The 23,550-nt window shown below is 35.0% G+C and overlaps 3 protein-coding genes across 5 annotated transcripts; 2 read left to right on the top strand and 1 right to left on the bottom strand.

Moving 5' to 3' along the window:
* Positions 1 to 558: 558 nt before the first annotated feature.
* Positions 559 to 8,882, bottom strand: LOC106931133 (uncharacterized). 3 transcript variants are annotated; one of them, XM_088002408.1, is made up of 13 exons: positions 8,724 to 8,882; positions 7,420 to 7,545; positions 6,501 to 6,647; positions 6,072 to 6,133; positions 5,704 to 5,868; positions 5,049 to 5,162; positions 4,484 to 4,511; positions 4,350 to 4,406; positions 4,214 to 4,267; positions 3,475 to 3,534; positions 3,138 to 3,185; positions 2,804 to 3,052; positions 559 to 1,398 (listed from the first exon to the last, which is right to left on the bottom strand). In XM_088002408.1, exons 1-13 carry the CDS (start codon positions 8,734 to 8,736, stop codon positions 1,184 to 1,186), a joined length of 1,338 nt encoding a protein of 445 aa, XP_087858534.1. In that variant the 5' UTR covers positions 8,737 to 8,882; the 3' UTR covers positions 559 to 1,183. The 3 variants fall into 3 exon arrangements, with proteins under 3 accessions (XP_087858534.1, XP_087858538.1, XP_087858540.1); XM_088002412.1 differs by having other exon boundaries at positions 4,350 to 4,376; XM_088002414.1 differs by lacking the exon at positions 6,501 to 6,647.
* Positions 8,883 to 10,029: 1,147 nt separating this feature from the next.
* LOC106911603 (interferon-induced protein 44-like) lies at positions 10,030 to 14,445 on the top strand. The gene is made up of 8 exons (XM_014978410.2): positions 10,030 to 10,161; positions 10,252 to 10,277; positions 10,351 to 10,384; positions 11,033 to 11,234; positions 11,520 to 11,678; positions 12,611 to 12,779; positions 13,083 to 13,183; positions 13,265 to 14,445. The coding sequence occupies exons 2-8, from the start codon at positions 10,262 to 10,264 to the stop codon at positions 13,430 to 13,432; spliced, it is 849 nt and encodes a 282-aa protein (XP_014833896.2). The 5' UTR covers positions 10,030 to 10,161; positions 10,252 to 10,261; the 3' UTR covers positions 13,433 to 14,445.
* Positions 14,446 to 15,029: 584 nt separating this feature from the next.
* On the top strand, positions 15,030 to 22,216 carry LOC106911604 (uncharacterized). Its single transcript, XM_088002393.1, has 7 exons — positions 15,030 to 15,121; positions 15,717 to 15,786; positions 16,350 to 16,514; positions 16,936 to 17,064; positions 17,776 to 17,812; positions 19,421 to 19,642; positions 20,188 to 22,216. Exons 2-7 carry the CDS (start codon positions 15,754 to 15,756, stop codon positions 20,415 to 20,417), a joined length of 816 nt encoding a protein of 271 aa, XP_087858519.1. The 5' UTR covers positions 15,030 to 15,121; positions 15,717 to 15,753; the 3' UTR covers positions 20,418 to 22,216.
* Positions 22,217 to 23,550: the final 1,334 nt, after the last annotated feature.

Genomic DNA, 23,550 nt, shown 5'->3' with positions numbered 1-23,550 from the left:
TCCACCTGGAAGTGGGTGCTGCCCTGCTTGTCATGTGCCACATCCTGAGGCCTACTGTGATTGGGTCATCAATTGCCAGCTCCGCCAATCACTGTTGAGGCCTCCCTTTAAGAACCAAGGACATCCTGGGAGAAGGTGCGGCTGTTTCTTTAGACAGCTTGCCACTTTGTTAGGTGTTTTGACTGCTGTAAACTTGTTTTGTTAGCTTTGATAGCTTGTGTCACTCACTTTGTCCCTGTGGGGGATCTTTGAATCTCTGTTAGAGATTTGTTTTCTGTTTTGTGTAACCTGTACTGGAAGTCCATTTTTGTTTAAGTTCTTTGATTTACAACAATTTCCACAATTGTTTTGTGGAATTTGTTTTACTTAGTATATTTTTGTTGTAAGTCCCTACATTTTGATTATTGTTAATTTTTACCTTTTATTTTTGTCAAAACCCAAACAATAAACCCCTAAATTGTTAAACCTTACCACCTAGGTTTCTTTAATGTTACTTCCCTTTCCCCTGGCCGAGCCGGGTCGTAACAATTAGAGTAATAAAACAGACACAAATGAAAATAAATGAAACAGCAGATTCTTCTGTTTTATTCAGTGATGTTTTTGTCTCACAGTGAAGGTGTAGAAATCAAACCAATGAACATTAAACATGACACTTATTGGTGATATGTTCCAGTAACAACATCTGCAATGAAAATTCATACAAACAGATCTCATCCTCTTAATCTGATAGAAATACATTTATTTCCACCTTTTCTATTTCTCAAATCTGCATAACATTCAAAGTTTCTCAGTATGATGTTGAGGAAAAAACTGACTGCAGTCTTACAGCATGAAGTTCACTGTTGAACAAACCCAGAACAGAAAAAATCCTGTACATCTGTTTATCTTATTGTTTTCTTTTATTTTTACCGATTAGTTTCAGCCCTAAAACTTACGTGAAATCAAAAAGCTTGTAGTTTGCTGTAAAATACATTGTCAGTGATAAACATATTCAGAAAAAACAGAATTGAAAACAGCTGGAAGAAAAATTATCTGTTTGCAGTCAGAAACTCAGTAATTCCAAGTTTTTCATCTTTTATTCCATCAGGGATAACATGCTGTTGTGATCCCTGCTGAAATTATTTTATTGAGGAAATAAAATAATTAAAACAAGACGGATATAGCCACAAAAAGCAAACTTTATCTATTGCTTGTAGGTTTGCAGTTTTCTTTCAATAGCCTTGATTGCCGTGTCATTTTGATTACATCTCAGCAATCCTTTTTCAGTCTCATGGTAAAAAACATGGACATAAAACACATTTTTCAGCATTTCTAAGCAGTCGCATCCTGCAGTGGAATAGTCCGGGTCTCTGGTGTGATGCATCAGAACCAGAATGACTGGTTTACCAGATGATGAGACTGGAAAACAAAAAAATATATATAAAGTAGTTATCATGAAGAATTAAGTTCATCAAAAGAAAATAAACTTCTCTCTCAGTTTAAATCCGGAAATTTGAATTAGAACAAATTAAATCCTGGCCTCCAACACCAGACTGAACCAAGAAATGGATCAAACTCTGTAAAAATTCTGTTGTTACAAGTCAAAGAGGACCTTCAATTTTCACTTTGTTTGGTAATTTAAGTTTACTAAATTACCAAGAATTAGTTTATTCTTCTACACAATTAAAAATCCATCAATTTGACTAAAGAAGTTTTAAAGGTTTGAGTCGTTGTCAAATGGTGGTTTGACTAAAGTCCTACAGAAGGAAAGGCTTGTAGAGCCTCTTATTTTGGAGGAGACACCATAAGGGCAAGTCCTCATGTGGATAATGTTTTTATTTCTTATTTTATTAAATTTTTTATTGAATCTCTTTATCTTCACTTTAATTTCTTTTTATTTAATAATAATAATAAATTTAATTTGTACCGCACTTTTCATTAGAAAAAATCTCAAAGTGCTATACACAGTGCAACTAAAATCGTAGATAAAATCAACATCATAAAAATCATGTTTCTCTTTCTCACAGTTTCTTTTTCTTAAAATCTCTCTCTTTCTCATTGTCTATTCAATGTCACATGCTGTTTTTATTTTAATTATGTAAAGCACTTTGAAATGCCTTGCTGCTGAAATGTGCTTTACAAATAAAATTTGATTGATTGATTGATCAATTCATTATCCTGGTTTAAATAAACTTTATGCTCTTCTGATCTAGAAGGTTAGTTCTAATATGAAATGAAACAGATATATCTCAAAGCATATGGAAATAATTCAAAAGGAGCATCAAATAGGATAAAAGGTGTTCTGTTTTTCCTAAAATTGTATTAAAAATTAAGATACTGAAACTTATTTATGCCCTTCTGAGTAATAAATTTATTTTTTTGGCCGAACAGCAATACAACTCTTATTCTTGACCAGGTTTTGCATGATTTCTGGAAAACACTCATGTTTAGTGTGAGTGTTTGCCTGTTTTAATCAAAAGGATTTTATTAAATCTTCATAAATTAGCATAAAAAATCTTCAAAGTGTTTAAATGTCAGTTGTAATTAGTGAACAAAGATGAAGCCCTGATTTGTTTATTGTAACCAGATGTTGTGCAAGAAGCTGTAGCATTACATCTTATAGGCAAGAATAACACAGTGGTGAAAAACTAGGAAGGGAGGTTTGTTTTGGTTTAGTTTTATAACTATGGGGAGGCAGAAGACACAGCAGGCCCATTTTAATTATCATTTAAGTGCAACAAATAATGTGACAAATTAAATATTCAGCTGGAATCAGATGCTGGAAGTTGTAAACTGAATGTAAAGTGGTAAATGTTTTCATTACCTGCTTCCTTTTCCATGGCAGACCTTATTTCTGATTCAAAACTGCGGTTGACTGGACAGAAGACGACGATGACGCTGCAGTTCCCCCGGGTTGTTTTTACCAAGGTTAAGTTGTTCTTCAACTGGTTCATTATGGCAGCATCAGCACCAAACGTATCACTGGTAGGAGTGTAGTGGACCTTCACCACTGGGGTTGGAGGTAATAAAATGGCTGGCAAACGGCTGAAAAGAGACGATCCTTCACTGTTTGCTGAAAAAGTTGCATAATAGTTGTCATTAATGTCTGCAGAACTTTTACACTTTACAAAACATGTAAAAATGGAAGATGAACTCACTGGTTTGATTTGACTGCTCAGGTTTCCTTGAACTGGATTTTCTACTTTCTAATTAAAAGTAGCAGGAATAAAATCAAACAAATACAGTGACACACAATAATTATTATGATAAAATTCTTGGCAGAACCTCAGCACAGTTTATGATTCTCTCTAAAGTAAATTTCAGACAAGTTCAGTCATTAGCAGTAATTAACAGTAAAATAAAAAAGGATAAATAATCTCATTATGAATGTACAATTTAAATAATATTCATTTAAAAATGGTTACAATTTTTTAATTAAAGAGCATATTCTACCAAGATTATATATTTTGTGTTAATACAGTTATTTCCACAGACCTGCTCGATTAGAAAAACTCTCATACATACGACTCCAAAAAGGTTTATCAGTGTTACTTCCTGGTGTTTGAAAGAAGAAAAGAAAGTTTCTGTCAGAGCTGCAGCTGAAACTGAAACTAAACATCATGTGAGATCCAATCATAACATGCATGTTGTCTCCATTCAACACAAACTTATCATGACTCAAATCACAGAACTGGAATAAATCTACACCACACAGAATAACAATCAGAATCTATAATTACTCCACTCACCAGGCCACAACCGTCACCAGGCAAATATCACACAGGTAATTGTGTGGCATCATTATATTCATAATCATCTATGTAGGAAAATAACTTTACACTAATAATTGTGCACATTTTTACAGTGTATTTGTGTCTCTTGTGTTATTGAGGCAGAAGACATGCAGTAAATTGTCTTGAGCCAAAACACCTGGTACATTGAGGACTGTAGCATCCTCATATGCTGAGCTTTCTTCAGCACCAAACTATCTGGAATCCTCAGGTATGAACAGATTCATACAGTCTTCACTGTGTGTAGTATTTTCCTGGTGCCTTTTGGTGTTTTTTACGAGCTTCTTAAGATTTATTAAGCCGTGACCCTAACTGTGTTGCACACTGGCGCTGTGGATTGTATTTAAAATTCTATTATGTGTTAGAGCAACTGTAACAAACAGTTTACCTGTGGAATTAATATTTCTTTTTTTTTACTTCAGATTTCTTTGAGTTTAACACACCTGGTAACTTTTGTGAAGAAATGTTATTCATGTCATCTTGCTCCATCCCTTCTCCTAAACATAGATATTTTCACACAGAGTTTGTGAGTTAATTTATATTTGCAACAGTTACTAAAATAAAACTGTGTTGACTTACCCAAGTCGTCCATCTTTGCAGATTTTTCTGCAGAGAGAGCAGAAAGTTCCAATTTAGCTGTTACATAGACAATGATTTAGCTTTTATGTAGCTAGAATTTGGATTTAAAAATTTATCAAAGGCAAACAACGAACCCACAGTTTCTCCTTCCAGCTTTTTCTCCTACACATAGAAGAAACATCCAGAAAAAACATGTAAGAATAAATGTATATGATTTTCTATTACTCCCCTATGCTGAGCAAATATGGCCTGACACAGTAAAGGCAACCAGAACTGTAATTATTAAGTTCTAAGCAGGTTTTAGAGAAGAGGATTTTTTTATCTGATATTTTAAAAATGTATCATATCCTTCTAATTAGGCCTGACTGAATGTCATCTCCTAATATATGTCAATTATCTTCTTCATACAAGTTCTTATCAAAATATTTAGATTTGTAAATTTCATCTTGTTGACAGAAAAGTCTGGTGATAACTTATTGTCAACAATTCAACACTGGTTTAGACCTGAAGCCCCTTAACTGGAGAAAAACTAATTGAAATACACAGACAGGAGCTCTGCATAGGCTACAGTAGATAGAATTGTAAAAACTTTGAGTTCAGCTCTATGTGCATAGAGCTATAAACCCCGATGTTTAAAACCAACTGCTCTGCACAGAGAAAATTCTGAGTAAAGAAAGCTGACTGGTCATTTTAGCTTACCTTAGGAATATCAATGGAGAACTCAATGTCGAATCCACCCATCCTATTAGTCCAGCTGTGGTTTACAGGAAAACTGTATTCACAGTTAGGACATTGTCTGTTGGCAACTTCAGGCTGAGGAGACGAGAGAAAGTTTTCACTGTAAAGTTATATTCACTTATTATTGTAATACCAATAGTCAGTGTGATTGAACTGCTTTGATTGTTTAGAACATGGAGGACTTTCTGTAATTATTGTAACCATAAATTCTGCTCTCTCTACCTGAAAATCCTGCAGAACCTTTTGGTTTTGTAGGACATTCATGATTAAACCATTTAGTTGAATCAAAACAATTACTGACAAAATTCTTCAACAAATATTTAAAACAATTGTTGCCAGTTTAAAAAACAAAAACGTTTGATAGCAGTTGTTCCTGTCAGGGGCAACACTACCAGTTAATGTTCAGGGGCAATTAATTATCTTATCATTTTGTACTTTAGTAAATTAAACAAATAGTTGAATATCTTTTTAACTTATATTTTCTTGACCTAACGCTTTGAAGAGCTGAAATACTTAAGTTCAAAATAAATAATAAAAAATAATTTAAAAAAAGAAGGAACAATTCCTTTCTTATAACACCATTTAAAGATTTATAAAGCCTGAGGTGTGACCTCACTTGTCTTGAAGAGGTTAACTTGTCCTTGAGAAAGGGAGTGTGGTTGTCTCCACTGTCCAGGTGTAGACCAATATTGAATTCATACTGGTCATTTTTATGCTTACAGAATGTGACAGATGGAGCAATCGCTGCTTGACACTTTGGACATTTCATCAATTTCTCAGCCTAGAAATCAAGAGAGACCATTAGTGTTAAAAACTAAAGATAAAAAAATTGTTTATTAATTTTATTCTATTGACATTTTAATTATTTCACCTCACAGACTTCAACATTTTACAAACAGAATCTTTTCAAAACTTGGATCATTTTTGCACATCACAGAAAACTTGCCTTCAACTCTCTAATAAATATGTCACAAGTAGCCTTACCCTTGTGCTTTTCTTTGTCTTTTTTTTTTCTGGTTCAGATTTATCCACAGGAGTGTGGTTATCTATGAAGACAGATGATTGGATGTTCAGGTAAACAGAACAGACTTCAGATTCATTTAATTGTGACATTGGTGTAAATTTTAAATAGTAAATTTTAATTTTAATTGTAAATTTTGGTGTACATTTTAATCTATTATGGTTCATGGATCTTTCCAAAGATGAACACCCCAAGAGTTTTTTCAACGGATAGTATTTTGTTTGATCTGATAAGGACAAGACTTATCAGATCAAGCACTGAAAGTGTTGCTGGAGTTTTCTCCTTACCAGATTTCTGACTCTCTCCTTGCAAATAACAACAGCTCTGAACCAGGGAAATGGAAGAGTAAAAAATATTCTAGGGGAAACACACTGGTCTGATCAGAGGCTCACCAGGAGGTGTGTTTTTAGCTTCGTTGATCTGGGAAGGAGTGGCCCCCAGACTAGACACTTCAGGCTGTTTTTCTGCTTTAACTTTGTTTTCTTTTGATGACCTGCTGACCTCCATGTTGTTCTCCCCAGTTGCCTCTGAAATTGTCTCTATGAATCGACATTGAAACATAGAAGATTTTAACTCAGGGTTATTTGTATCTGTTGGCTAAAAAATGACTACCAATAGCAAACAACCTGCAACACATTTTCCTAATATACAGGTAGATAACAAAAAATAGAATAAATATAAAGTTTAAAAATATAAAACTCTTAAATAGAATTTAAAAAGTGATAATCATAAACTGTTTATAAAGTTGACTTTATGTTTTGTAAATTTGATGATTATGTCTTAGTTAAACAAAAACCTAAATTCGGTGTAGAATATCAGATAAAAACAATAAAGGCAGCACTTTAAGTAGAATTGTCAGGTTTATGAGAAGTATGTAAATTTGTCACCACTCAGTACTTGCTAATTCCTCAGTAAAGTCGTCACAGAACTATTCTGCATTTATATCATGTTATTCTCAGATCTTTCAGAGACTGCTTATTTGATGGTACTAGACAGAAATATTTCTGCATTTGTTCATCCTCATTCCTTTTCTTTTGCTCTACTAAATGGTTCTCCCTCTGGTTTTCTTTCTCCTCCTGGTTTTGCTGGATTTTGCAACCGACAGCAAAGCTAAAACCTTTATTATTTTACCAAATAAAATCAGAGTGGAGCTGAGTTAAGAGATACACTATTTTATTGCATTCACTATAACAGAGTCACACACTGTGAAGAAATATTGAAAATATTTAAATAACAACACCTCTAAACCTAGGAAATGGAAGAGTAAAAAAAAAATCTAAAATAAAGACACTGGTCTGATCAGAGGCTCACCAGGAGAAGCATTTCCCATGCCCCCCAGATTGGCCAGTTCAGTCTGATTTCCTGCTTTATCTTCGTTTTCTCCTCCAGAGCCGTTGACCTCCATATTGTTGTCCTCAGTCGCCTCTGCAGCCATCTCTACACAGCATCGACATTAAAACAGAGGAGGCTTTAACTCAGGGGTATGATATTTGTGTGAAGGCTAAAAAGCAATACTTTTTATAAACAAACTGCAACATATTTTCCCCAATATACAGGTAGATCATAAAAATTATTTTTGTTCTGTTGAATCTGTTTGTTAATCCAAATCCTAAAATTATATTTGGCAAACTTTGTTAATTTGCCAAATACGCAACAAGATTTGTATATTTGGTTAATCTTGAGATAGTATTTTATGACCATCTCATATAAAATAGTTAGAGATAGTCAGGTTGGACTATCTCATAAAATATATTACAGTTTTTTTAGAAGCACTAAGATAAAATTTTGTGGTGAAAAAAAATATCTAAACATATCTAAACTCGCCTTTGCTGATAAAGTATTTTATTTCTTTAAACCGTCTTTTCACGTTTTCTTTTTTGCCTCACTTCAAAACCTTTTCATGCAAAGCAATCAAACTTAGCCTCATTTTGCTCATGTCTCATTCTTTCACCACTTCGTCAGAGCAAACGGGATTTACTGCGTTAAGCGACGCGTTAATTACTTCAAAAGTTATTTTTTTTAAAAAAGTAAGTAAATTGTGATTTCATAGATTGTGTAATTCCGAGTTTTGTCTTTTCTTAAGCACAGGTTGCAAGAATTATACTGTACTGATTGTTTTCTGGACAATTTAACTGAAGAAAACCAGGTGTTGTATCAGATCATCATACTGTCAGAATAGAATACATGCAGTATGCGCGTTAAGAAGTCCGACAGTCAGGAGCTCAGTTCAGCATACGCGACAAGTTATGATGGAAATAAGTCATTAAATTGTTTTCAATGATAGCTAGATAGATATGCATGCATTGTCGTGGTTTCAAAGTGTATTTAAAGCAGGTCTGGCTGCAGCTGCAGTCAACTAACCCGTGTAAAACTCATTAACCTACTTTAGCGCTAAGTCTGGATGTCATACCGCTTAATAGCAAAGAGTATGACGATCTACGTCATGATTCTATGCTGATGATTAAATAAAATCACATGGTAATGACAGTGTATACTTGTCTGATAGATATACCCGTCAGTTCGTGTTAAGCGTATGACGATCTGACAGCATATGCTGATCTCCCCACAGAGATTTTAACTACCGACATAGATGAATCTAAGCAAGAGAATAATACCTGGAGAGCTCATGGTGTTCTGATCCAGTATTTCCGCGTTTTGCTGATCTGCAGCGTCACTGAGACTAAATAAGTCTCGGTAGAAACCCCTCCCAAGACTTGATCATGTGACTTACACTAAACCCCGCAGCTTCTGCTAAAGAACAGTTTTTACTTTCACTTTCAGTTTTGCAGGTTTGGTGTGTCTAAACTGATTACTGGCTTAATCTGTGAAAACTGCTCTCATTCACTTTTAAAGGGATATCCGCAGATTTTTGATGAGTCAGCTCAAAGGCTCTCGAAACTCACTTTGTTAAATTGGTTCTTATTATCAATGTCCCAAATGATCATAAAGGGAAAATAAATGAAAAAAATAATGGAAAACTAGTTTCTCAATCAAAGCTGGATCCATGTTGTTTCCTTTAGTAGATAATAAACATGTTTTGATTATTTGTTTAGGATGTCTCTTTTCAAATATTTATTTAAATACATTTATGAATTAATTTGTCAAACTGTTATTTTAATACATACTTCGAGCAGAAAGTATTATAAAGTGGCTCTATCTACTGATCCTTCTTTTTTGTGAGTCGCCTACTGGTGATATTTAAGATAATAGGAGAAAAAAAATCCTTCAGTAATCAATTGTTACTATCTGCAGCGCAGATAGTAACAAGCATAAAATATCACACATTTTATATTTCTTAAATTTATTTTTTAAGAGATACATTTTCTTAAATATTATTTATTTATTAAATTTAAGAAATATAATAAAAATAGTTAAGCAAAGGAAAATTAATACCACAGATCAATGTAATATTTCCATCTTCAATTTTTGATTTTTATTAGTTGCAAGCACAAAATAAGTGGCAACAGAAATAGAGGATTGAAAACATCAGTTTCTGTGTGTTAGTATGTAACTGAGTGACTTAATTTTTCAACAATATTAAAATTTATTGTGGGCGTCTACGTAAGAAATTTGGTCCCAACCACTAAACCCTGTGGAGCCTCATGAGTAAATCTGGTTTGTGAGGAAGATATATTACTGATATAAACAAAGTGAAAACTATAAGACAAAGATGATTTAAACCAGCATGGTGAACTAATTCCTACAATCGGTTCAATGAATGAATGAATAAAAGAACGAAAAAAGAGAGGAGGATAAAAGGGAGAAGGAAATAAAAAAGAAACAAGATAAGAAGTGAAGAAGGAAAGAAAGAAAAAGAAAGGGTTGCAGTCGGTAGGAGGAGTTTCCAGACGTCACGTGATAAACCTCAGAGGGGAGCGGTTACTTATGTGGAGGGAAGGATGATTCTGGTTTCATTTTGCACCACAGAACTGACAGTGGGATGTTTTGAGGAGCAAAAACAGCAAATGTATTTATCGTTCACTTTCACTGTCTTCTGTATCTATCTTTTCTGAGTAAAACATTTTGCAGAGCTACGCTGTCCAAATCATCTTGGTAAGTACAAACTTCATATCTGTGATTGAACCAAATGCTTTAGGAGCAGTTAAATGAAAGGCTGAACATGACTACTGTTTGTCTTTGCAGAGGAACAATAATGGCTGCTTCTCCATGTAAGTAATTAAATTAGGTCTCTGAAAGGTTTTCAATTGTTTATGAAAAATTATAATTAATGTTTTCATGCAGTGCTGGACAAACCATGGAGGGAACTACGCTGGGGGTGAGTTTAGTTTACTGTGAGACTTTTTAAACTGATAAATATTAATCTGTTTGCTGCTGGCTGGTTTGTCTCATTCTGCTAAAATCTAAAACAAAGACATTACAGGAAACAGAAAGTACTGGGAGAGATAAATTACTGCTTATCAGTCAGGGAGAGAGATTATTGCTCAGTGTGGAAGATTCTGCAGGTTTGTGATTGAAGGTTTTACCAAAGGCACAATGAAAAAACACAAAATGAAGGAAGACACTGGATCAGATCAAGAAGTTGAATCTGGACAAAAACATGTTCTATGTAATGACAATTCAAGCAAGCAAATATAGACAATAATTTAATGATAGTTAAGCAGTAACTAATAAAAGTGATGTATAATTGTACATATCTTGATCCTGAGCCAGTTTTAGATGCCATAAAAGTGATCAGAGGTTATCAGAGTAGAGAGAGCCTGTCAGTGAGATTAGCATCAAAGTTCAGGATGAGCATATGAAAATAAGTTATTTTTAATAGCCAAAAAAACATAAGGAAGTGTAATATGACCAGGTGCATTTCTGAATAAAACTGCTCATGGCAAACATAATCCCTCTATATAATGATACCAATGAGTAAATGCAGTTTTCTGAATCAACCATTATATCCACTTTATGTTCTCAGAGAGAAGCAGAAGGAACTTCAGTATGTGAAGGAATACAAACCTGCAGTTGAAGGCATCAAACATCTTCGAGTCCTCATGTTTGGACATGTTGGAGCTGGAAAATCCAGTTTCATCAACTCTGTCAGTAACGTCCTCCGAGGCCGAATGTCCATTCCTGCTTTGACCAGTTCAACCACCTCCGACAGAAGCTTCACCATAAAAGTAATGAGCTAAGATGTTTCTCTCCACGACAGGAGTAATATGACGTCAATTATTTAGCCAAAATGTCTTCTAGATTGATTTAATTCATTTATAAATAGTACTTTACTGAATTTAGGGATTCATCAGCTGTTTACTATGAATGTTGACCACTGCTATGTGAATAATGAATATGGGTTTTAGATTTCTGGGATCAAACACTTACCCCTGATGCAGATTTGTTCTTTACCGTTTCCCGTTTCCAGCAGGAGTTGCGTTATATGTTTTGTTTTTTTCTCTGTGTTTCAGTATGAAACTCATAAAATCAGTGTAGGACGAGGAACTTCAAAGACATTTTTTCCTCTGGTTTTCAACGACGTCATGGGTCTGGAAGACGGGAACAACAGTGGGATTCATGCTAGCGACATCACGCTGGCTATGAAGGGACACGTGAAGGATGGACACAAGGTGAAAGGACAAGTTCCCACTGCTGGGATCAGTTAGGGTTCTGGTCAGAACAACTGGAACAGCAGGGTTTTATTTCAAGCTGTTAACAGCAACAAACATTTCAACAAATTACAGATGATCAGATCAATTATTCTTAAAGCTGGATCTCCATGAAGGCACTTTCAGGTGACAAACATGAAAGCTGGTCAACGTTTACTGTAAAATGATAATAAATGGACACTGTTGCTCCTGCACCACAGTTACATGATCTGCATCCAAATCCTCTTTACCTAATTCCATGATAACTTACATAAAACTAGCAGGTACCCAGAACACAGAGCATTCTGGGTAAATACAGTCAAAACCAATGGATGTCTAGTTTCCAGCAGGAATTGTGCTCAGTATCTTCTTCAGAGGTTTTTGTGTCGTTTCCTTCAGGGGCTCTTGGTGCAGCACCAAGGTGAGGGGGTGAGCAGGTTTCTCAAAGAGTCTGGTTTATATGACCCAACTGAAAATGTAGCAAACAAACCAATCTTGGTTTCCAATCAACCGAGTCTACCGGACTATAAGGTGTTAAGACACCTTTAAGCTGCTCTGAAATTAGGTTTTTAAAATTAGCAAAGCTATCCTAGCATTAGATGCTAATAGCTGTTTGGACCTCTGCAGTTCTTTGACCATTTGGGCTCTAAGCTTTACCAGCAGGGATTTGTCTAGTTTCAAAGGAGGCATGGATAACTTGTAACTTGCAATGTTTGGAAAATAATACACCGACTGAGTGAGGACACAAAGAATCCAGTGTGTTTGTTTTGACAAACATGGCTGACAAAGGAGACCTTCTGATGCATTTTTATCATGTTCCCCTGCTGCTTGAACATTAGGATATGTAACATTTTTTGATTTTGTTTTGATTTTAAAAGTTCAGGTCTCATCTTACTGTTTCTCTATTTTTGCAGTTTAACCCAATAGCCCCACTGACTAAAGAGGATTATGGCTACAACCCCAGCCCCTCACTTGATGACAAGGTTCATGTCCTGGTCTGTGTGATGTCAGCCAACGCTCCACAGATTAATTCTTCAGTTCTGCAGAAGATGAAGAAGGTCAGAGAAACAGCCAGTGAACTGGGTGAGTTTATAGAGAATCATATTATTTAGACAAACGACAAGAGGAAAATCCAAAGTGAGTTCCATCAAAGTCAATACTGATTAGGATGTGTCACTCCAGCTCATTTCTGCTTTGAATTACTCAGATAAATTAACTTTCAATAATATTCTATAAATGCAGAAATACTTTAAAAGGCCTATTTTGGTTTTGATTATTTTCACTTACTAGTTTGGCATGTTGACCCTTAATGGGTGGCTGTCTCCATGGATATCTCCATGGATATCGTTTCCATGACTCCCTCAGCATCTGTTTCTGTCTGTGCAGGAATCCCTCAGATGGCCATGATGACCCACATTGATGCTGCCTGTGGGGAAATAGAGAAAGACCTGAAGAATGTGTACAGAAGCAAACACTTGCACAAAAAGGTGATTTTTAGACCATCTGTTTAGAAATATAACACATTGAATTAAAGACTGTAGCAGAAACTGTTTGTTTTTAACATTCAGATGAAAGACTTCAGTGCAGCAGTGGGAATCCCCATGAACTGCATCTTCCCTGTGAAGAACTACAGCGACGAAATCGACCTGAAAGACGATGTCGACTTCCTGGTCTTGAGTGCCCTGAGGAAAATGGTTGACTTTGGAGACGACTTCATTGAGAAAAATTGTAACTGATATTAACAGTTCACATTTTTTCAAAGGAGGGGTAGGAGTTTATAAGTTCTCACTTCTTCCTACCCCATTTTGAGCATGATATGTTAACTGAAACAAAAAAATCTGTATTTTCTCTTCTTTCTTATGCACTTCTTGTTACTGTGCACTATTTTATTTTTATATTTGTATCATGTTCGAATAAAATTTCATTTCATTTCAAAAAAAAAAAAAAACATTTTTTCAAATTGTTGAAGCGGGCGTGTGGGGCATTAAAGTTTAAAAAAGACGAGAAAAAGAAAATTGTATGCTGGAAACTATTTCTTGAATAATTAATATTCAGAATAACGTGTTTATGTTATTCTTTATGGATGTGGTGTTTGTACTGCTTGATCATATTATGGCAAACTTGAGTCTGGAATATAAATATTTTTTTGGAAGTACTTGTTTTACAAACTCTAATTACATTGGGAATACTGCACAGAGCTGCCTTGTTTAACTCAACATTTTATGGTGTACAGTCAAATATTTGTGATAATCTGAGGATTGTTTGGCAGAAATATCTGGTTGTGATTTAATTACAGAGGAGTGGCTGAAAACCTTATCAAATACAAGAAGACATGTCAAAGGGGAGCTTCTCCAATATAAGTTAATTCATAGCTTTTATTTTACTGCTTAACGTGTTTTTCTTTTGATGTTAGTCATTCTTATTTACTTTAACCCTTCATACAGGCACTTCAACAGGGTCCATTGTCTATTGAAGCTTTTGTTTTCTTCGGTGTCTGTATTAAGATAAAAAATAACATGAACAAACTTAGGTAATAATAAAAAGGTTTGCATGTAATGTGGGAGAACATTATGTCAGTTAAAATAACACTATACTATCATAGGTTTTAATCTACTTCTGAGATAAATGCTCTATGGAATAAAGATATGAGAACATAAGGGATCAAATCTATTTAATGTGGTTTGAGGTTTCTCATTTTGCTGTTTACTCTGTCCTTGTGGAGCTAAATAAAAATATGGAGAAAAAAACAGATTTGAGTCACCATCATTTCCACGGATTTGTATTTGGCAGAGAATAAAAAAGTAAATTAAAGCAGCTTTATGGCTTAGACTTTAAAAATAACTATTACAGAACAAAATACTTTTAAATTGGAGGAAAAAAACATTGCTTTTGGATTCAATATGTTGTAAAATATTAACCTTTTAAGTTTAATATATTTAAAAACCCCTGAGATTTAAAGTCTCACTCACACACTCACAAATATATCATTATCTGATTTCTAATCCTATTCTACATTTTTTGCACCAGTTTTGAAAACAAACCAGGATTTAGCTGTTTGAGATCACCTACATTTAACACAACTGATTAACAGATCACTGCTGCCTTGAACCAGATCATGCATCACATCATGCATTAGCTGTATAATGCTAATTATTAATTAACCCAGATTTTTTAAACACTCTTTTGCTTCTCAGAAGATTTATATTTACATTTCAGCAGTCCATAGCAGACTACCCCCCTCTGCCTCCCTAACACACAGCGGCTCCGTCATATGGAGAGCCAAGTAGCTGCTGTTGCTGCATAGAAGCTGCATAGTTTCCTGTAAGTCACATGACCAGGGCTGGGTGGAGCTTCTTATACAAAGACTAAAGTCTGCCGGAAGGGATCGGCACAACTCCAGGTCAGAGGAGCTGTGAGACTTTAAGGTAAATCTCTTTTTCTAATTCTATTTTACTTTATTTTTGCTGTTTCATCTTGTAAACCTTGGTGTAGTTTCTTAGCCAGTGTTACTGTAGCATGTTGGCTACATGCTACATGCTGCTTAGCTCAGAACAGCTTTTAGTTTGAATCAGTTTTGCTTTTAAAAATGAAAGTTTTCACTCCACCTGCAGGTAGCACTACAACATTAGTCATCTGACCCAAATGAACTCAAGTGTTCTTGTTGCACACATATTCAGATAGTTTCTCCTTGGATCCATCCATTTTCTGAACACCCTTGTCCCTCAGTGGAGTCAGGAGGGTTGTTGGTGCCTAACTCCAGCTAACTTTCCAGGCAAGAGGCAGGATACACCATGCAAACTCCATGCAGAGGGACTGGGGCTGTGAATTGAACCCAGAACCTTCTTGCTGCAAGGCAACAGCTGTACCAACTGCACCACTGTGCAGCCCTTCTCCTTGGATCTTCTGATAATAAAGAGAGTGTTACTTTATGAAGCCAGATTTGACAGAAACACTTGAGACCACAGCTCCCACATAAAGTCTTTCTTGTCCACATGAAAAACCAATTGTCTGTCTCCACAGATATCTTCACCTCTACTGAAGCCAGTGAGCAGGAACTATGTCATTAGTTAAGAAAGCAGGATCCAACCAGGTAAGTTAGTTTTTCTTCATGTGATCAAAATGACACGAGGACGACAATTTAAATTTTTGCCTACAAATGTAAGAATCAATCAGACTTCATTGGAGCATTTTACACTTATAAATAAATACAATTATTATTAATCAAGTCAAATAAGTTATCCTATAACTTATTTGTCATTTGTTGTTAATATTTTTAGTATCCCCGAACATTTATTATTTTTATATTGTTTTTGCATTCTCTAGTGAGATTACGAGATCCCCCAGGTCAACAGTAGAATCCAGAACAATATCTAAGCACTGCAGGGCTCACTTGGCTCAGCTGAACCCAGTGTTCATAATAAAATAATAAAACCCTTTTTGTATCAATCTGTTTATCTTTGTTTGATATTAAAAGTTGTTTGATCTGAGACATTTGAATGTGACTGAAAGTGAAACTGTAAAAATTTGGAGAGAGAGAAATTTATTTTTTTAAACTCTGCATGCTCTTGACACATCATTACCTCAGATTCCTAAAAGTGATCAGTTTCACTTCTAAAGTAATCTTTTTAACACAAACCTTTTTTTTTTCTTCAGGCTCTGAGTGGCTCAGTGATTTGTTCAAGTTGTAGAAAAACGTTTCTGTCTTTTGTCAACTTTGAACTGAAGACGGATGGGAAGTTGGATTTCCAAATGGAACTATTTGAATATAACGATGAGGAATCAGCTCTTCTCAGTCAGAGATCCACCTATAAACAACAGGTGAGGTGAAATTTCAGTGTTTTGATAGATCTATTTTATTTCTGAATGTATATTACTAAGTCTTTTTTCTATGTTTATCACAGGATTTTATTGCAGGTTTCAATAATAGACACTGCTTCAAACACTAAACTGCCCCAAAGTCTAAGTACACCTAAAATATATTAAATACAGACAAGATGACAGAAATTTCTATAAAGTCAGTTAATCACATAATGGTTGTTGTTTGTCTGTTTTTATTTTGGTTCACTATCTTTACTGTGTGGTTTACACTTTGTGCAGTGAACTTGAATCTCCTGAAGGGAAGCTTTGAATAATTAAAGTAGATGCAATAACTTTTGTTATTATGATTAGGATTATTATAAGAGGAAAAGTGTTCAATGTCTTTTATATTTTTAACTGAATTTTTCTGTTGCTTTGGCAGGATGACGTGAAACAAAGGTGGACAGTGGAGTGTCCATATTGTGAAGTGACATTTGAGCTGCTCATTCGCCTTATTAAGACTATTAAAGATAGTCAATTAAAAATCAAACTGTCCATCACAACCTGTGGGGTGAGTAAAGAAAATATTTTTCAGTTCAGGTTAAAGGTCAAAGGTTGATAGATCTGTATTAATGAAACTGTTCTTTAAATAAACACAGGATTTTCTGGGTCTGACTCAAAAAAGCGTGGTGTGGTCATGTTTGAGTTTTTCAACATCAGCTAAACCACCAAAGCAGATCCATGTTTGGATCAGAGCTGATTTTCTGTTAACTGGTTTGATAAAAAGAAAAACAAAAAAGAAACAGCAAACCTGTTCTTTTCTGGATAGAAACACAGCAAAGAACCAGTTTGGTTTTCAACAGCCAGCTGACATTTTGTCAATAAACCAGTTATTTATCCTTTTTTTAAATTAATTTATTTATTTTTGCCATCATAAAACAGAAGTCACAAAAAAAAGTTTTTCCTAGAATGGATGAATCCTTATTGAAATTAAATAGTCAGATAGTTTATAAATACAGTAGCTAACTGCATTTTTAGATTTACCTGAAAACATCGACCAGACCAGGCACAGGAGAGAAAATGAACCCTTATTACCTCATAACTAATCTGATTTGTTTTCTTTATGTTGAAGCTCAGAGTTCTGCTGTTGGTCTTGAATTAGGAAGATTTAAGTTAAAACAACTCTGTAAGGTTGAACAATATTCATGAGTCTTCTGTGGGGCACCTCTCAGTAAATGATTGCACTTTGTGTTTACAAATCTGTGTTCACTTCTGTGTGCAGGTTGAAAAAAAGGAAACGGAAACACCACCACCAAGAGGTTTGTAAACTTAATTACTTCAGATTGGTTTGAAATACACAGAAATCACAAGTCACCACATACTGCTGCATAATCTCAAAGTGCTAAGCAAACATAAAAACAACCATAAAAGCAATTCTTGAAAAATGTGTACCATACAATATCACATTAACAAACTTTTAAAGTCTGGTTCACTAGTGAAATTCTCAAAGCTTAAAAAAGAATTAAGTACTGAATTGCCTAAAGTTTAGAGGTGAGGAACACAAGTATAAAATTATGTGCAGAAACTTAATTTCTGCACATACAAAACTCTATTCTTGAAATAAATATACTAACAGATCAGGCTGGGAAAAAGTATGATATAATTTGCATGCTATTACACAACTAGGTTTAAAATCTAAATTATACACTTTCGTTTTAAAAAACCTGTCTTAATTGTTTCTCTGTTCTTTGTCGGAGAAACAGACCCATCAGGAAAAGCAGGTGTGCGCCTTAAAACGGAACTAACCAGTGGACAGTTACATCAGTGGTTATACCACAGTTAACACAGAGGCCACACATAGTTGTGGAATTTGTTTGAGTCCTGATCTAATAGACAAATGATAACAGGAGGCTCCATTAGAGCTTGTATATGAGGATTTAAACACACCATCATCTTTGTCAGGAGCCATGCTGTCTAATTAAAGTCACAAAGGTATTTCAATCTGGAGAGACTCAATCGGAGAAAGAAGGCGATTAAAAGAGTTTAATGACAAAATGAACATGAAAATAAACAAAGTCCTTTGGCGTTCAGGCCCCGGCCGGGGACATCGAGCTGGATTTCGATGAGCTCGATGAACATTCCTGATGCAGCAAAGGAATGTAGAACCCCCGGGGCCCGTACTGGTGGCGGCGGTTGGAGGAAGATGAGGCCTGAGAGCCGGGAGCAGAAGGTGGAGATGGGGTGGAGGTGGGTTGATCGCAGCTGGTGAGCAGAGGAGGCTATGGGTGAAGGTCCTTTTAAACTGGAGCCCAAACGATGATTGGCTGGAGCGAGGCTTGGTCCTGCGCTGATAGGTCCAGGTTGCAGAGAGGCGGGCGCTGATTGATGAAGCAGGTGCGACTAGAGTCTTCCAGACTGAACTTCAGTCAAGACTCCATTGTACAAATGTTTTGTAGAAGCAAACAAATATTTGCCTCTAGCAAATAAATATTTGGGAGAAAATATGGAAAATTACATCTATCAAGTTAATATACTTGAGTCATTTTTTTTTTTATATTTACATATTTCTGATTTTATTTTACTCAATCTGTCATGGGACATTATTTTCCCACAAAAGTTTACAGTCCCTTCCACACCTAATATTACACCTGGTAAACATCTCTAAAAATGCTTATAAATAATTTTTTTGCACACAATTTTTCTTAGATCCATCTTCAGATTTGACAATAATTCTTAAAAAAATATGGCGAATAAGATATAATTCTTTAGTGCTTCTAGAAAAAGCAGATTCATGCACAGAGACTCAGATCACTAGATAACTTCAAGATTCCAAAGACGCTTTAAATATAATGTTGGAACTTCGACCTTTCAACTGTCAAACAGCAACTTTTCCCCACAGTATAACTGATGACTGCTTGTTTTTTCAGTCTCAAGCTTCTTTGCACTACGCAGAGTGAAGGTTTTCTACAAGTGCTCCGGTGAGACATTTCGTGGTGATGATCAAGTAAAGGAACAACTGATGATGGACAGACCGCGGACACTTCAGGTCCAGGAGACAAACCTGGAAGATTCTGACGTCGTCATTGTCTTCTGTCCAATCACGTCCCGCGTTGGATCAGACGTGGAATCCTGCATGACAGATAAAACAGGTAGTAGAAACTTTGTCTGTTAGTGCAGGAATTACAACTTATCATTTGAGTTTGATTTACATTTTTGAACTTTGTTTCCCAGCTTGTATGGAGGAATGTTTGTCTGAATGAGATGATAGACTCACTGGTTGTTACATATTCTTTAACTGTAAAAATTAAGGGACATTCTAAATAACACAGCGATACTTAGAAACTTAAAATAGATTTTTCCTCCTTATTTAAGAACTAGATTTTCAGTTCTGTTTTGAGGGTCACTGTCTGTCTCAAGCCGATAAGTTTAGGTAATTTGGTGTCTGTTTATAACTGTAAGATTGAATAAGACAAAGACAAACAGATGTGGCAATGTGTGTAGACTTCCAGTCTGTTGTTGTGAAGAACTTTTTAAGTCAGTTTATCAAAAGTCAGAAAAATGAGACATTTCTAGAATTATAACCAAGTTCTTGGTGAGATTATTTTACTGCCTTTAATTATGTATCTTAATAATTAAACTGGGGGAAAAAGTGATTCTTTAAATGTGATCTAATCACATCTGTCTTCTGTTTCAGTGTCATCATTGAAGAAACCAGTCATCTTGGTTCTGATGCATCACACCAGAGACTTTGACTATTCAACTGCTGGAACAATCTGGTCTGAGGTTTATCCAAATGTTGTGCTTGATGTTCACCTTCTGTTCCATGAGACTAAACCAGGACTACTGACATGTAGACAAAATCAGGAGGCTTTCGAGATGATTAAAAAAGAGCTAAATAAACGTTCAAAACTAGCCATTGGATGAAATGATTAATCAAATTAATCATAATGAATCAATAATTGTTAATTACGCTTAATGAATTAATTTAATTAGCTGGAGTATAGATACACTAAAAATGGTCATTTGCTGAAAGAACAATGCCCTCAGCTGTAATTCATCCAAAACTAAACAAAAAATATAAACATTTACATTTAAGATAAAAAAAATACATTTGTCTGTAAACACATTCCACCCAGAACTCCTAAAGTTGCAGCTTTAGCTTAATTGGCTCCAAATCTGTTAAAAAAAAAAAAAAAGTATTAAGCATCTTTTGCTATTCAGTTATTAACCATTTAACTTGTTTTATTTAAAACAGGAATGGAATTGTTCATTTGCATCATTTCTAATACTTGAATACTGTAAATGAAAAATCTGCAGAATGTGCTATTTTTTCTGAATTGATCATTCATCATCAGAATTATTGATAGATTAATCAACTACTAAAATAGTCGCCCTACAGTTATGTAGGGCGACTGTAGGTTTATCCAGCCAATAAATCTGCATCACCGTTTGCTGCTGTCCTGTCAGTATGGACCAAAATCCTTCCATTGTCTTTATCCACTTATTCATTATCTGGATCCTGTGGGCATCATTAGATGAAAGGCTGGGTATTTCCCAGACAGCTCAGCTCTGCTTCACAGGGCAACACAGAGACATTAAACACAAACATCCATGCATGCATGAACTTAGTCCTGCTGAAAATAAAATAACTAACTAACCTAACACTCTATTTTTAAGACTGTGTGAGGAAGCTGGAGTACCCAAAGAGATCTTGCAGGGATGAAAACATGGAAACACATTATGTTCATTTGTGCAGTTCTGAAAACAAGGTGTCAACATGATTCTATTACTGTGTACCTAATCATGTGACCCGTGTGTTTTTATGCTGTCTATTCTACTGAGGGGAGAAAAAAGTTTGAAGTGGATTGAAATGTTTTGCTTTGTTTATGCTTACATTTGATGTTGTTTTAATATTATCTCAACAAAACTGACCTGTGACTATGTAAACATGTTTGATGTTTGTAGAGGAAAAACATGCATGATTTCTGATATTTTTGTCAGAATCTTTGATTATTTTCAGGTTTCTTCTGGATTTTTAGTAATTGTTATCTGTGTTCTTAGCAATTTTTTATTCTCAGCCTTGTTTCTGTTTTGCTTCTTTTGATTATATTTATTTCTCGTGTTATTCTTTGTAACAGATTTCTGTTTTGCCCATTGTTTTCCTCCTCCATGCTCCTCTGTACCATCTCTGTTCTCCCTCCTTCTCACCATCTCACCTGTTTTTTGTCAACAATCAAGAGCTGCTGTTTATAAGCTCCACTCTTTCTCCATTCTGCTGGATTCTCTCATTATTTCCTGATTTGCTCTCTGTACTGTCTGATCCGGTCTGTTGCCGCTTAACCCATGTGTACTTTGTAAGTTAAACATTTTTTTCATGAAAAGAATATCACAACTGCCTTCGACTTCCCTGTCTGCCTGAATTACTTTAAGTACTTTGTTGTTCTAAACCTGGAATAATTCTACTTCTCGATAACTGCAGGTTCTTATTCTGATGTTCACAGTATGAACATCAGAATAAGTACATATTATTTTTTTGTACTTATTCTGAGTACAAAAAGGTGTTAAGTACATTTAACACCTTCAAATGTTTAACAGTGCAGAGTTTGCCAGACTTGTGCTGTTTTTGCTGTAAAAAGTTGCCACCTGTCAGTGTTCAACGTTTCTTCATCATTAAATGTTGTATTTTCTGTCATTAAGCTGCACTAAACAGAACCTGTCACACAGAGGCATCTCTTCTTTATTTATCCTATAAATTGTTTTCTACTTATTGATTATTACATTTTGTAATTTAACAAATAAGCTGCAGTAAATCAGCTGTGAATCTGCTACAGTGATTCACCTCCGGTGTCGTTCCCTTCATGGTTCATCCAGAGCTGCACAGAGCCATGAATTATTTTGAAAAGATAACTGCAGCGTTAGAAACATTACTCATTTCCAGAAGTATTTTCTCCTGTAAAAACAAACATAAAATATGTTCAAAACATAGTCAGTATTTAAAATGCCAGAAACAAGTTGAAATATGATAGCATTAAATTTCTTAGCTGTTTAGTTTCAGTTTATCCAAACTAATGAGACAGACAACATTTGAAAAGTCTTTTTTGTTTGTTAATCCTGGGCCTTTCCTGGTGGTGGAACGGAGGAGGGGGGTTCTTCATGTTCCTAAACAAATAAAATGAGATGAACAGAAAATGATGGGTGGCAAAACAAGCCGTTAATGAAATTATTCTCCACTCAGATATATTTAAAACACATAACATTATCTGAGTTCAGAGTTCAAAGTGATAATTTATTTGCACCATATATAGGCTAAAGTCCTCAACACAGCAGTTCTTGGTTCCAGTTACTGTAAGTCTTCCCTATTCTTCACTTTACTTTTTCCTTTCAAGCTATTAACGAATAAATGTCACAAAATCCTTAAAAAAAATCTTGCTTTAATCTGTTTAAGCAGACCATCATGGTATCAAATAAAAGCAGTCGGTTAAGCAACACATTCATATTTTCCTTTATTGCCACGAACAGATAACAGAGAGAATTCAAACTCTTAATAGGAATCTTAAGATAAATGCTTTCTACTCATACAAAATATTCCTGAAATGTAGAACTAAATATTTTTGAAAATAAAAAAGATGTACACAGCCATCCAGGTATCTTTCAGCGGTGTTGACCTTTCTTTAAAGTGAAACTGCAGTCATGATGAGCCACTTTTTATAATCATTTACTTTCACTTTCTCAAAGACATCCTGTTCTGCCCTCTAATCCAGCTGTAAAGTATTATCACTATGGGAGATTGATGCTTAAAATAACATTTATTTGACCAAGATGTTTGTTTCTAATAGGGAAAGTGAGAGGTTGAAAAGATTTGTTTAATTTATTTAAGGTACATGCAATAGTTCTTTTTATTAGGGTTTTTTTTTCTTTTAAGGCAAAGGAAATCACATTTCATGTACAAGACGATTGGAAGCGCTTTAGAGACAAGAAGCAGCCATTACAAACAGGCAGAAATGAGGCAAGACAAAAATTAAACACAAGGGAGAAAAATTATTGACTAAATTAGAAA

Source organism: Poecilia mexicana, unplaced genomic scaffold (assembly GCF_051168715.1).
Source record: "Poecilia mexicana isolate PSO_F unplaced genomic scaffold, ASM5116871v1 scaffold_2, whole genome shotgun sequence".
Lineage (NCBI taxonomy): Eukaryota > Metazoa > Chordata > Actinopteri > Cyprinodontiformes > Poeciliidae > Poecilia > Poecilia mexicana.
Note: the sequence above shows the minus strand (reverse complement) of the source record. Positions and strands in the feature narration are given on the sequence as shown.